Here is a 13,129-nt window from a genome sequence, read left to right on the forward strand (position 1 = left end):
TTTAAAATAATTTTTAGCTTTGGAATCTAATGAGGAAAAAAGAGAATGTTGGGTAAAGAAATGGAAACCAGTAGATAGTCGACACGACAGAGGCGAGCCAGGGAGGCGGTGTGGTCTCTGCGGGGGGCAAAGAAAAGGTAGAGAAGGATAATGGTGGCTGCACACGTGGGTCTCATCTCCTCCGGCTGTTGCTTCCCTTCTCTGCCTTGGTTTCCTTCATTGTCCTTCCCCAAAACCAAGCCGTTTGTCAGTGAGTATATGATGGATATTCGCAGTTCCTTGAATTGAGGTTTTCAGACACTGAATTTAGCTGTGGTATGAGTGATAAAGGGGTTTAGGGGATTACCCCTTTTCATTTTTTATCTGATGTTTTTCTTAGCTTCTTTGATGTCTATTTGTATGTGTAATCACTCCTTTATAGCTTGGTTCAGCTGTAATGGAACCTAATCATGGGTTGAAAAGATTGCCCCCTTTTGTTTGATATTCTTATGAGCCTCTCTGATGTCAAGCTGCATGTGGGTTCATTATTTTATAGGGTTTGAGCTGCTATGGAGGAAATTATCCATTGTCCAATTTGATGTTCTCTTTTTATAGGGCATGTGAAATCACTCTTTTGTAACTTAGATTGTACCATAAGGGAGCATGATGACAGGTCTGAGAGGTTACCCTTTTTTTATTTGATGGCATTGTGCACTTTTGTGATGTCTATCCCTTAGAAATCACTTTCTATAGTAGCTTAATTTGAGCTTTAGTAGGTTCAATTACTCATCATTGATCCAGTGCTTGAATGAGCTTTTTGAATCTTTCCATTTACTGATTGATGGTGGGACCTGGTTCATGGCTGTTAGGCAATGTCGAGTCATTAATTTGGTTAGTGAGCTTTGCATTCTGTTCTAGAAACTCCTGTTGGGACTCTCATGAAGTTGAACTGGAATTAAGCTGATCTGTCAGGTTTCAGGAATTTTGATACCTAGATTTGTTCATCATATGGGTTTTTAGCTGTATTTCTGTGCTTTACATTTTGATTGAAGGAACTTCTATTTGAATTTTGTCAATATATTTATATAATTTTGGTATATTGGCAGTGGCAGCATCGGGTGAAGATCCAATCCGTGAATGGATTCTATCAGAAGGAAAGGCAACTCAGATTACAAGGATTAGTTCTGTTGGTGGTGGTTGCATTAATCTTGCTAGTCGTTATGACACTGATGCTGGTTCTTTCTTCGTTAAAACGAACAGGTCTTTGGTTATCCTAACACGTATTCTGGGGATTTACTGGTACAAGTGCTATTTAAACTGATTTGAGATTTCATACCATTGAACCACAGGAGTATCGGGCCATCAATGTTTGAGGGGGAGGCTCTTGGTCTTGGTGCTATGTATGAAACCAAATCAATCCGTGTACCAAGGCCATTTAAGGTGAGAAGTTTGGGGGTCACTAGATCTTTTCATCCTGATATATCTACATAGCTGACAGAAAAATGTAAGTGGACTAGTTGCTACTCCTTGCAGGTTGGACCACTACCAACCGGTGGCTCTTACATCATTATGGAATTTATTGAATTTGGTAGATCTAGAGGCGATCAGGTGAGGTTCAACAAATTTTCTTGACATTATTATGGTGATAACAATTTGCTATAACTGTTATTGGTTATCAGGCTGTTTTAGGGAGGAAGCTTGCTGAAATGCATAAAGCTGGAAAATCTGATAAAGGATTTGGGTTTGATGTTGATAATACCATAGGCAGGTATCATCTTTAAATCATCGTTGTCGTCATCCCACTCTTTGTCTCTGTGGAAAGGCAGTAAGTTCATTGAGAAAATTTTCTTTATGTCTTGCCTTGCAGTACTCCTCAGATAAACACTTGGACATCAGATTGGGTCAAGTTTTATGCAGAGCATAGATTGGGTTATCAGCTGAAATTGGCATTAGACCAGTATGGAGATTCGACCATCTATGCAAAAGGTTCGTCTTTTTAATAATAATTTTATTTTCAGATCATTTAGCTCATGGTTTTCCTTCTTCTTCCATCTTATTCTACAAAAATTATCAAACTGATTAAATTGACCCGGAAAATGTTTTTGTTATAAATGAATAATATCAAACTAGATTTTGTGTTTGGAGTTCTGCATGTGTACTTGATCAAGGCACAATTCTCATTTTGATTGGCATAGTGACTGAAAGGAGCATTACATGCTTCATTGCCTAATTGATAAATCTATAAAATGACTACCTCGTCTTTGCTTTTATCGTTTTGTAGAACTCTTATTAAGAGAAGTGAATACCAAAACCAAATCTTTGTAGGATTCCATTTTACTTCTCTTTTTGTCTGGCTTCTTGGAATCATATGGACTATTAAGTGTTAATCATGAGGAGTCTAAAATAGTCACGAGACCGACTTTTTTGGGCTATTTAATTAAAAGGGCACCTTCCTAATAAGCTATCAGTAATATTAAGATATTATATCTGAATGCAATGGTTATGTGATTTTTAAAATACAAATTAGGGATTTGTATTTAAATTTATTACCTAGGCACCGTATTTGATTCCTGGATCGCTTTGCTCAACAGGAGAAAAACTGATGAAGAATCTGGGGCGGCTTTTTGAAAATGTGGAGATAGAGCCTTGCTTGCTACATGGAGACTTATGGAGTGGTAATATCAGCTCTGACAAGAATGGAGAGCCTGTTATACTTGACCCAGCATGTTACTGTAAGTCCAAGTTGGTTGGGATTTGCTCTATCATTTTGTGCCCAGATGATTTATATTTAGAATACCCAAATTTTCTTTTAGCTATTAAGTTCATCCATGTTAAGTTAGCAACTGCATGGCTAAAGGTGGCAAAGCTTGATATGATTCACCAACATAACTCGACCCTGATACATTTTTTGTAGTATCGTGATTAGGTTAAATTTGTATCAACCTGCATAACCCGTTTGATCAAAAGTTATTTTTGGGTGCATAACACGAATTTGATCTAAATTAACCTCCTTAATAATCACGATGATTATTATAGTCATAACCTATTTAACTCGCATTTGACTTATTTAAAATTTGATCTTGCAAAAATAGATCAAGTGAGTCATACGACTGACTGACAGACCAACCAATATGAATTACCACTCCTATGCATAACCCAGAACTTGATGATGAAAATATTGACGGAAAAATTCAACATGATGAAATCGGAGAGAAAAATGTTGCAATTTTCATAGTTGTGTGCTGATTTTCCGTTGCCCTTTTCTTGAATTAGATGGACATAATGAGGCAGAATTCGGAATGTCATGGTGTGCTGGCTTTGGAGGATCTTTCTACAATGGTTATTTTGAGGTATGGTCATGATATCTAAACAATCATAAGTTATAAAAGATGAAAAGAAAGTCATCTATTGCTAATCCAAACTCCAAACCAACCTGTCGATTGTGGGATTGTTAGATGGTTTCATTTGGGAGTAATTTGTTATGAAATTTTATAATGTAGGTGATGCCAAAACAAGCAGGGTTCGAGAAGAGGAGAGATGTGTACATGTTGTATCATTACTTGAACCATTATAATCTATTTGGATCTGGCTACAGGTCTTCTGCCATGTCCATAATTGATGATTATCTCCGGAACTTCAACATCTAAACCTCTACCTTTTCTCCCCTCCTAATTCATCTCTCTGCTTCTCGCCTGTATTCTTTTCCTTCGAATTTATACACTTTGCTGCTTCTACAAGCTCTGTAAATTCTGCTATCATGGCAATTTTCATTTTTTTTGGTTGCACCTTCATGACTATTTTCATTCCAAGATTGGTTTTTTTAAAAAAATTATTTTTCCAGAAATTTGACTTAAAATAATTGAAGGAAAAGTTCAAGGCACCCAAAAAAAAAAAAAAAAAAAGAAGATAAAATCTAAATTATTGGGTAAAATTAGGATAAAAAAAAAAATGGAATTGTTTCATGATTTATTATCCCCAAGATGATTTGGAAGGTGTTTTTTATTTAATGGGCAACAACAAACACCATTGAAGTAGAAGTACTCTGGATATAACTTTCCTTGCCATTTTCCCGAGAAAATAAAAATGGAAAAAGAAAGGACCAGGCCCACATGAGGGTGACCATGTAGGGGTAGCCGCTGCCAATTCAGCTACTCTGCCTAATATCAGAAAACCTAGAAACAGATACAAAGATTCCAGAGAGAGAAACCAAAGAGTTTTTACACATACATATGCTTTGTAGGGAGGGAGGGAGAGAGAGAGAAATAATGGCCGAGGCTGAGCCATTACCAGAACTTGTACAAGCACTAGAGCAAGCAACCCTAATGGCAAAGCAACTCCCCACCACCGCAGACCCCACCCACCTCCATCACATCTACTCCTCCCTCCACCACGCCCACCACCGCCTTTCCTCCTTCCTCTCCCTCCCCTCCCAGCCACCGCCGCCGCCGCCCCCGCCGGAGCCGATGCAGGTGGGTGATGAATGGGAAGACGAAACAGAGGTGACTTCAAAGGACCCAATTGACAAGGTCGAGGAGCGAATGAGGGATTGTTATATTCAAAACAAGAGACGGAAGAGACCGCTGTCGCCATCATCTGTGGCAGAGCCCAGGAAGTATGCGGCAGAGGTTGCCGGGTTCGACGCCAGGGAATCAAGGTTGAAGGCTCTGGATCTTGTGTATCAGTTTCATGGTTGAGACTTGAGAGAAAATGAAAACAGAGGACAAAAACAGAGCAAAACAGGGGAGTTTTTAATACTTACATTGTTAGTACAAACGAATTGAGAAGAATTGAGAATGATTATTGAAATAACTGAGTTCAAGCTGTGTTTTGTTGGTTGTAGAATACCTGGATTGAATAAGAACATCAATGAATTCATTAACCCAAATTGGGTTGATTCCAGTATTGTTCTCTATTTAGATTTTATGGTTCTGTAACTAATATTACAATAACTTATCCTGAATAGTTTCTTTAGTCATCCCAACTGGTTGAACATGGCAGTGACACCCCAAATGTTGTTTCTGCTTCCCGAGGATAATTCACTTCACTTGGGTTTTTCCCATCTGGAGATTGTACGATTTCTTTTCTTTGTTGAGTTCCTGGTCTGAATCATAGGTGATGAAGATCAGGGACTGAGATGGTGTTCTGGGAGTAAGCATGAAGTTGGCCTTCTGAGGAGGAGGTTGGAAAGACTAGGTTTTTACAATTAAATTATGCAACCTCACGAAATCATCTAAGGTAAGCTCTTCGGGTCTCGACTGCATGAGATCAACAAGAGTTAGTAAAACCCAGGAAATACGGCAATGGAGTATCAAATAATTGGATATGCATACTTACTGTAGCTGGAAGGCCAACATTTCTGAGAGCCTCTTCAATCTCGATGGATGTGCATATGTGCTGAAGTGATCTCCGCAACATCTTTCGTTTTCCATTGAATGCTGAATTAACCTGAATCCATTGGCCAAGGCTTGTTACAGGTGAAAAAAAGAAGTAAAAATGAAAGGATAAAAAAAAAAAAAAAAAATAACTGATTTAGAATCAATGTAATGGAGATTCTGCTTTGCAGCATTCTTTCATGAAAAAAAACTAATGCAGTTAAATGAATTTACATTGAAAGGTGGGATTCTCTCTTAAGACACAATGCACAAATGCGTCATATTTACACGAGCAAGAAGCTATGTAGAAAACATAAATTTCCAATAAAAAATGATAACAGTCTGGACAAGGTATAGTAAAGCAAGCATTAGAAATCTCAACTACCATTGAGAAGAAACTTTTAATGGAGGAAACCGGTGGATAGTCCACAGCTTGCTTCAGCTTGAATACAACAACAGCTGCATCAACCTACAGAAGCATATAAAGGATTAGCTCCATCTCCATTCCTTTGAGCATTGGAAGAAAGCTTTATATTTATCTTTGAGTAGAACATGGATGCCATTCTAGTCTATTAGTACAGAGTTTTTAACCCCAAATTATGCATGAAAATAAAGTTCACTATCACAATTGCCATCTTCATTTCATTGTAAAAATAGAAAGCTCGTGTGAAGTTTATAGCAAAATGCAAATTCAATACTGCAAAGCCCATGTCTAAATGTAAAAATCAATCACTTACATTAGGTTGGGGGAAAAAATTTGTCCTAGGGACCTTAAATTTGTATTCAGGATCTGAAAAGGAAAATCACAAACTGAGAAACTAGTCATAAAGAAGCTTGACTGCAACTGTGACATATATTATGGGATTAGTACCAAATTAAAAATAAAAGCACATCTAAAGAACTTGATACCATAAGCTGCAAAAATATAAAACACAAGAATAATGTACATAGGCACTGTGATTAATCAGAACCTAGGTTGGGCCTTTTCTGTAATTCACCACATGGCTTAAAATCTTTATAGGAGAATAAGATAATATTAACAGGCACCTAGCACAAAGAGGGGGAGAACCTTGGTATTGGGGAAGTATACAAGAAGCACAATAGACCCAAAAAACCAAGGAACAAAACAAACTAATAATCCCCCAACAAGCCCTGAAGCCTACTCAAGCTATCAATAAAATCCAAAAAGGACTAGTCACCAAAAATGCGGTGTATTTGCAGAATACATATTTCTACACTGATATGGAAATTTATGTTTCTAAGAAACCCTCACCTGAATAAAAATTAACAAAAATATTTATGGGACGGTACTCATGTGTCCGCAAAGATGCTTCGACCAACCGCAAAGCTGTCTCATCCTGTAAAAATATTTCCTCATTATAATGACACCCCAAAAAACAAAAAACAATTAAATGACATTTGGCAGAGATTCATTATCATACAGCAGTCTGTTTGATGAAACAAGTATTTCAGGAACTATGATCATTTGTAGTTTTAACTTTTAAGTCTTTAATACTGGGCTAAAGTACAACAAGTGACATATGCATGAAACTGAAACATTAAGAGGGGTTTCATGGTACAAATATTCTGAGATTTACCAGCATCTGCAAATTTATTTATCTGAACAATAAGCGACAAATAAAGCAAATCATATCTTGAAATTTAAGTCTTATTCATCCAGAAAATACGTGAAAGCATTTGAAGGCCTCATTCTGAATATGTTGAAACAAACTTATATAGAATTAGGATTCATTGTATTTGTTGAAGCTAACTTATATAAGATTAGGATTCACTGTACTTCACTTGCTTACGTTCCTGTGTGTCTTTGTCCAATGGAGGTACTTTTTTTTATTTGATGGCTCTAGTGTGAGGATTCTTAAAATCCTTGAAGATGAGTTACATATTGCCAATCTTAAAATCATCAACCACAGCAAAGACAAAAATCATATTGACTTTTGGTAGGACATTAAAATTTGATACTGAACAATGTTAACAAAGAAATAAATTAGTAGCAATTACATGGGTAAAACAGGTACTGTAGAAATTAGAAAGTGAACACTAGTGAGGCAATTACCAACCTGAAGTAAGAGAACAACCTCTGAAAAGATGTCCCCCATGGGAAGAAGTATTTTTACTACATCTGTGCTTATATTAAAAGGTATATTGGAGACTACCTGCAAATAAGCAATGCATACCACCATTTTAGGATATTATGACCATGGGGAGAGGAGGAGAAAACTTTCATCAAAGATACAAATTCCTAATGAATTTATTACCATATAATGATATACCAATGCTTATTTAGTCATTAAAAGTACATCTGAGGCAGTACCCAATCAATCCAAGAAAAAATCATAAAACTTCAATATGTATGACCACATTAACAGTATTCAAATTCATGGACATTAAAACATAGCATCTCATAGATGTCAAGTAGTGCAGTTTGTACAACAAATTCCTATCTCTCTATTTTGTGTCTGAGTAGTGTATGCATCCGATGCATGTCAGATGCAGTAACGGCTACTCTCACCAAGTTTCTACAGATCTTTTTTATTTATGTACTGTGAAAAGTGCATCGATTCCAGTGGGCAACTGGTGATCATATTCATGAGGACAGTACAATGCAAATGACTCAGACAGCTTATGTACATGGTGTAGAGTTCTCACTTTTGCATATCTTGATTCTTTGTTCATTGCCTTTTTGCTTTGCAACAATGAGAACAAATGAGGGCGAATATGGCATTTCATGAAGTCCTCTTGCAAAACCTACAGTTCCAATTGAAAATATCAGAAATTAGGACATCATTCACAATGTAATGGTCAAAAGAACAAGATGACACACTGTAATATAAATAAATCAAATATGTATGTCTATGGTAGTAGTCCATCAAACAATGTAAGTTTGCCCAAGGAAATTCATTTAAGGTTACAAGATAACACATAATATGAAAGCATATCAGTGCCGGACAGATAACAAGGATGAAAAAGAATAACATGTTAACCTATAAGAAACAACTGGTGATAGAGACGCTATCCTTTTATCATTTAAGTAGCATGTCAGAAGTTACAACAGCAAAGCGTTTGCTGCTTTTGTTCCCTTCTTGCAAATCAATATTTTCTTTTAAAAGCAAGAACAGTTCTCCCAAAAATGAAGTCTATGAAGATAATTCTAAACTCAAAAAGAAAAAAAAAAAAAAAAAAAAATTTCTGAGAACAAAAAACTAGCCACAAAATACAAGTTTTAGTTTAAAGAGATTTATTGTCAAAATATAGCTTACCTTGAGACGGTCTGTATCCGCAAACCTTTCTCTCACAAGTGCGGCCATGTGTGCATCCTACAGCTCATACAATAAGCATAACATTAGTCCTAGATATTAAAAAGGAGCACAGGAAATAGTGATTATCATTACCTTTCATGCTCGCTTGTAAGGGACAAAATTCAAACAACTCTACATATTATGGGATTTCATTTGTATAATAAATTAGAGATGATATTTTCATAAGGAGTTGAATGAAATGCAGTTCCAAATGAACATGCTGTCAGATTCCGCATCAAATCATTCCACATAATTGCCGCATAAATGGAAAAACCTTTTAGCTGTTCTGAAAGAAACATTCAAGAACAATTAAAAGCTAAAACCCCGTCAAATTAAGCTGATTATTTATGACTTGATATACTAAACAATCCATGAAATGGTTACTTTTCCTTGTACTGAAATGGCATGAAAAACTAGGAAGGCAAACTTGAGACTCTGTTCGTTCAAGTACTCTGCTTATCAACATATGATAACATGCCTCTCACAATATCATATACTGAAAAAGATCATCAATTTCTAGTTCTAGAGACAACGATTTGATACTATTTCCAGATTAACCAACAGAGTACAGGTAATGAAGTCGAAACCAACCTTCTCAATTGCAAGAACAGTTGCACCCGCATCTAGAAGAACATTAGTCAAAGAACCAGTTCCGGGTCCAATCTCAAGGATCACATCACCATCCCTAATATCCGCAGTGTCAGCAAGTTGCTCATTTATGGAAGAATTCAACATGTAATGCTGCAAAACCACGGCACCGTAAGAAAGAACACGATGCATACGATGAACACCAAGCTAAAATTCAATAACAACTAGCCAACTCGTGGGCACTATTTATAGCACTGTCCTTGTGTAACGGAAAAGTTTCCCAGAAGCCGGTTAACTGTTCGATGAAAGGCCTGAGTGGAGTCCAAGTGAAAAAAAGACTCCTTGAAAACGTTTTCTGATAAAGTTAACGAATAGAGGGAAGAACCTGGCCGAGAGACTTTCTGGGAGTGCGGCCTTTGGAGTTGAGAGCATCGAGCGTGGCGTGGTAATCATCTTGGCTTCTGGCGCACGTTATACACAGGGGAGTTTGGGTGCTACCTTGCACGAGGGATGAAGGTTTTGGATGAGACCTGATTTTGATGGTTGTGGAAAGTGGAGTTGGCGGGAGATGATACAACAGAAGGGAAGGCATTTCCAGACGTTATTTTGAAGAGTTGCCGTTGGGACTGCCACCAGTTTATATGTATGTATATATTGGTTGAAGGACGAAGCTGAGGAAAACGACGTCGTAGAAGCAAAAGGAGAAGGATTTCAAAATCACTACCGGCTGGTCATGCTACACCACGGAAAAGTGTATCCAATTCCATGTGTTCCAAAATGGTCTCATTTTTCAATCAGAGGGGAAAATTAAAAGATCTATTTTTCAATGGGCACAGGAAGAAAGTCACAAATATAATTCCAAAATCACCCATTCAATATTTGAGTGTTAGTAAAACAGGACCAAAGTTTTGGGGGGAGGGATCCCACTGTCCCACACTTGTGTGGCAAGAAATTCACAGTTGAAATTACCATTTGCATTCTTCAACTTCTCCCTGGTAAGAAACAAAACTGCTGCCATACACATAATTCTGCAAGTGATCACAATAATATAATTTTCCTTCTTTCTTTTTTGGTTTTCAAGTTTTCAGCTGCATATTTCAAAGAGGAAAAAAGAAAATTACAGAGAGCCTGTAGCCAGGAGTTTAATCCCCTTAGAAAGAAAAAAAAAAAAAAAAAGGGCTCTACAGTCAGGAGTTTAGTCCTAAAATCACTGGATTATAGGTACAGAGGTTCTGAGACCACCCTGGTTCGCATGCTTACAACCCAGAAATGCAGTGAACTAAACCTAGCCAGCAAGTGGATTAGCATGTATTGTCACTCGATTGAGCCTGATCTCTGCAAGAGGCCGATCCCCAGCTCCAGTTTGAGTCTGCACAAACCAAAAAACATTATTTAACAGTATATTTGATTTAAAAAAAAAAAAAAGTTCAAAGGGAAACGAGCAGCTTGCATGGAGCCCTGCATGGGAAGAATGCTTGCAGAAATCAACTCATTCAGAAAATTTTAGGCAGCATATGTGAAAGCACCTGTTCTATGTCTTCTTTTCTGGTGCTATAATCAACTATGCCCCCCTCAAAATATCCCGCCCACCAATCTAAAACAAGCTCATCATAAAAAGAAAAATCCAACATCATCCCATTTGGAAGCCACCCATAAATAAGGGATTTTTTCACAATCAGCTGCCATATAAAGAGATACTGACTTCCTACTCTTCGATGTGTGAAAACCAAATTTACACCCTTGCTTTCCTTTAAGTCACCCATTATTCCTCTCACCCCCCCCCCCCCCCCCCCCACAAAAGAAACGGATAATTGACCTTAAGAGCACAGAAATGTACCTTCTCCATGATATCAAGGACTTCAAATCCATGAATCACTCTTCCAAACACAGTGTACAATCCATTCAAATGTGGCTGCTTAGCATACGTTATGAAGAACTGGCTTCCATTAGTATTGGGGCCACTATTAGCCATTGATAGAATTCCCCTTGCATTGTGCTGGAAAAAAGAAGGGAGAAAAGGGCAGCCATTGGTATCATGATTAGAATGAAATGTCTCTAGCCTACAATTACCCAATAGAGCATATTATGAAAATTTGGCCATTTAAGATACAACAAGAACTATGCCTGTGGATCAACCAAGCAGAATCAAGCTCCACCCAGCATAATATGGATTTGATAATTTGTAAACAGTCTTAGAAGCATGATAGTCTTAGTATACACAGACTACTTTAGGAGTATTGTTTTTCGGGCTGTTCTAATTTGCAGCCAGCAAAAAAGAGAAAATGAAGGGGGATGGCAAAATCCAAACCCCAAATGAAATGTATGTTAAGCAGTATATAGTCACTAGAAAATAGACCAAGTCTGAAACAGGACACCCCAACCATAGAAAGAGGCCTGTGCCCAGCTTGAGCCTGAAATTTCAATTGGTAGATCAAACTATTCCCACCTTTGCCTTCTTGGGAAGGCATATATATATATACATTCTGATTAGTAAAAGAATATAATTTTAGTCTCTGAATTCTTCATGCATTAAATTAAATTACCTTGAGAGACTCTCGTATCTCATCATTGAACTTCTTTCCCCATATGCTGGTCCCCCCTTTGCCTGTACCTGTTGGGTCTCCACCTTGGATCATAAAACCTTTAATATTTCGATGAAATATGGTTCCATCATAATAGCCACTAGCACAGAGTGCCAAAAAATTCTATCCAAATAAAAGCACAAAACTATTAGAACACAGCATATTGTCACAAAAACAATGGCAACACAGGCTCAAAAGAACAGACTGTAACAATCTAACAAAAATTACAATAATAACAACCTCTTGGCTAATACTCCAAAATCCATTCAAAAGTTGATAGAATATAATTAAAAACAATCAGTCACATGCATCATAAACATAAATACTCATTGCTGAACAAAAGTGATGGTCAAATCGATGTGAATTTCTAAAAATAAACCCAGTTTAGAACACAACACTAGAAAACACCAGAAAGCAATTTCAGTAAACATAGTTCACGAGCAGCACAAATAAAAAATAAATATACAATTTCATCTCCGTGGTTAGGCAGTGGCTAAGAAAACTAATTTCGTTTGTGTTGGTGCCTTCGTGGCAAGCAAAGAAACAGAAATAACTCATAAATTAAAAGGAATAGTTGATATTGCACTGGTTTATGAATCTATATACGGTGGTGAATTGATCTATAGTCCAATCTAAGCTTGCCATACAAAAATATTCCTTTGCGAATCTCTTTCCTTGTAAGGGTTTCAATCACATTTTTCTCTGCTATAATCTAGAAACAGGGGTAAAATTTTTATCATGTGGGTAGGAGGCTTGATCCTTTTCATCGATGATGCTGCCCCTTTCAATATGTGTGCCAAGGCAAAAAGATTCCTCTTCCATCAACACGCTTGCATTAAAGCCCTACTCCAATTCAAGCTCACCAACAGAAGGCACGACTGAAATCAAAACTAAATTTGGGTATGTTCCCAAACACAACCAATACATAATTTTCGAGTTTACACAGAGTTAACCACACATTCCAAAGGCTTGAGTCTACTGGGGTAACGAGTGCTAACCTCGGCCGTTTTAGAGACCTCGTCGCAAGAGATCTCGCATTTGATGTCACCGAGGTTGGTATGCAAAGTCACCGACTGCAAAAAGAAAGTGAATGACCCGTGAATTCCAAGCTTCGATTTGTGAGAGAAAAGGTGTTCGATGAAATGCCACAATGAAAAGTAAACAAACCATTTTCTCTTGCGTGCCGGCTGAGAACCGTAGGTTATTAGAAACAGCGGGTACCATTTCATGTTCTTGTAATATATATACAAAATTTCCAACATTTCTAGAACTTTCATGTAAATAAGATTCT

At 37.3% G+C, this 13,129-nt stretch overlaps 4 protein-coding genes across 6 annotated transcripts; 2 read left to right on the forward strand and 2 right to left on the reverse strand.

Moving 5' to 3' along the window:
- The first annotated feature begins 68 nt into the window (after nt 1-68).
- Nucleotides 69-3,788, forward strand: LOC117932167 (protein-ribulosamine 3-kinase, chloroplastic). The gene is made up of 9 exons (XM_034853265.1): nt 69-250; nt 1,086-1,239; nt 1,329-1,419; nt 1,513-1,587; nt 1,659-1,747; nt 1,847-1,965; nt 2,571-2,711; nt 3,253-3,329; nt 3,480-3,788. Exons 1-9 carry the CDS (start codon nt 151-153, stop codon nt 3,624-3,626), a joined length of 993 nt encoding a protein of 330 aa, XP_034709156.1. The 5' UTR covers nt 69-150; the 3' UTR covers nt 3,627-3,788.
- A 131-nt stretch (nt 3,789-3,919) lies between these two features.
- LOC117932612 lies at nt 3,920-4,878 on the forward strand. Its single transcript, XM_034853890.1, has one exon. The coding sequence runs from the start codon at nt 4,209-4,211 to the stop codon at nt 4,671-4,673; it is 465 nt and encodes a 154-aa protein (XP_034709781.1). The 5' UTR covers nt 3,920-4,208; the 3' UTR covers nt 4,674-4,878.
- LOC117932610 (ribosomal RNA small subunit methyltransferase, chloroplastic) lies at nt 4,830-10,173 on the reverse strand. 3 transcript variants are annotated; one of them, XM_034853884.1, is made up of 10 exons: nt 9,642-10,173; nt 9,260-9,409; nt 8,630-8,686; nt 8,019-8,117; nt 7,430-7,525; nt 6,625-6,709; nt 6,089-6,141; nt 5,737-5,820; nt 5,314-5,424; nt 4,830-5,234 (listed from the first exon to the last, which is right to left on the reverse strand). In XM_034853884.1, exons 1-10 carry the CDS (start codon nt 9,846-9,848, stop codon nt 5,169-5,171), a joined length of 1,008 nt encoding a protein of 335 aa, XP_034709775.1. In that variant the 5' UTR covers nt 9,849-10,173; the 3' UTR covers nt 4,830-5,168. The 3 variants fall into 3 exon arrangements, with proteins under 3 accessions (XP_034709775.1, XP_034709776.1, XP_034709779.1); XM_034853885.1 differs by lacking the exon at nt 5,737-5,820; XM_034853888.1 differs by lacking the exon at nt 5,737-5,820 and having other exon boundaries at nt 6,089-6,161.
- A 112-nt stretch (nt 10,174-10,285) lies between these two features.
- LOC117932611 (peptidyl-prolyl cis-trans isomerase CYP18-1) lies at nt 10,286-13,059 on the reverse strand. Its single transcript, XM_034853889.1, has 5 exons — nt 13,006-13,059; nt 12,837-12,911; nt 11,800-11,961; nt 11,094-11,252; nt 10,286-10,625 (listed from the first exon to the last, which is right to left on the reverse strand). Exons 1-5 carry the CDS (start codon nt 13,006-13,008, stop codon nt 10,542-10,544), a joined length of 483 nt encoding a protein of 160 aa, XP_034709780.1. The 5' UTR covers nt 13,009-13,059; the 3' UTR covers nt 10,286-10,541.
- Between the last annotated feature and the right edge of the window lie 70 nt (nt 13,060-13,129).

The sequence above is a fragment of the Vitis riparia genome, chromosome 15 (assembly GCF_004353265.1).
Source record: "Vitis riparia cultivar Riparia Gloire de Montpellier isolate 1030 chromosome 15, EGFV_Vit.rip_1.0, whole genome shotgun sequence".
NCBI lineage: Eukaryota > Viridiplantae > Streptophyta > Magnoliopsida > Vitales > Vitaceae > Vitis > Vitis riparia.

Bases quoted from the DNA above. Each gene is read 5' to 3' on its own strand.
- LOC117932167 (XM_034853265.1), top strand. From the start codon at position 151: ATGGTGGCTGCACACGTGGGTCTCATCTCCTCCGGCTGTTGCTTCCCT. The intron at 1,420-1,512 runs GTGAGAAGTTTG...TACTCCTTGCAG, and splicing joins GTGTACCAAGGCCATTTAAG to GTTGGACCACTACCAACCGG. The intron at 1,748-1,846 runs GTATCATCTTTA...CTTGCCTTGCAG, and splicing joins GTTGATAATACCATAGGCAG to TACTCCTCAGATAAACACTT.
- LOC117932612 (XM_034853890.1), top strand. From the start codon at position 4,209: ATGCTTTGTAGGGAGGGAGGGAGAGAGAGAGAAATAATGGCCGAGGCT.
- LOC117932610 (XM_034853884.1), bottom strand. From the start codon at position 9,848: ATGCCTTCCCTTCTGTTGTATCATCTCCCGCCAACTCCACTTTCCACA. The intron at 8,687-9,259 runs GTTGGTTTCGAC...TATGAGCTGTAG, and splicing joins CTGTTCTTGCAATTGAGAAG to GATGCACACATGGCCGCACT. The intron at 5,821-6,088 runs GTAAGTGATTGA...ATGCTTCTGTAG, and splicing joins ATTTTTTCCCCCAACCTAAT to GTTGATGCAGCTGTTGTTGT.
- LOC117932611 (XM_034853889.1), bottom strand. The intron at 11,253-11,799 runs GTAATTTAATTT...TCTTTTTTCCAG, and splicing joins AGATACGAGAGTCTCTCAAG to CACAATGCAAGGGGAATTCT. The intron at 10,626-11,093 runs GTACATTTCTGT...TGGTTTGTGCAG, and splicing joins TCCTTGATATCATGGAGAAG to ACTCAAACTGGAGCTGGGGA.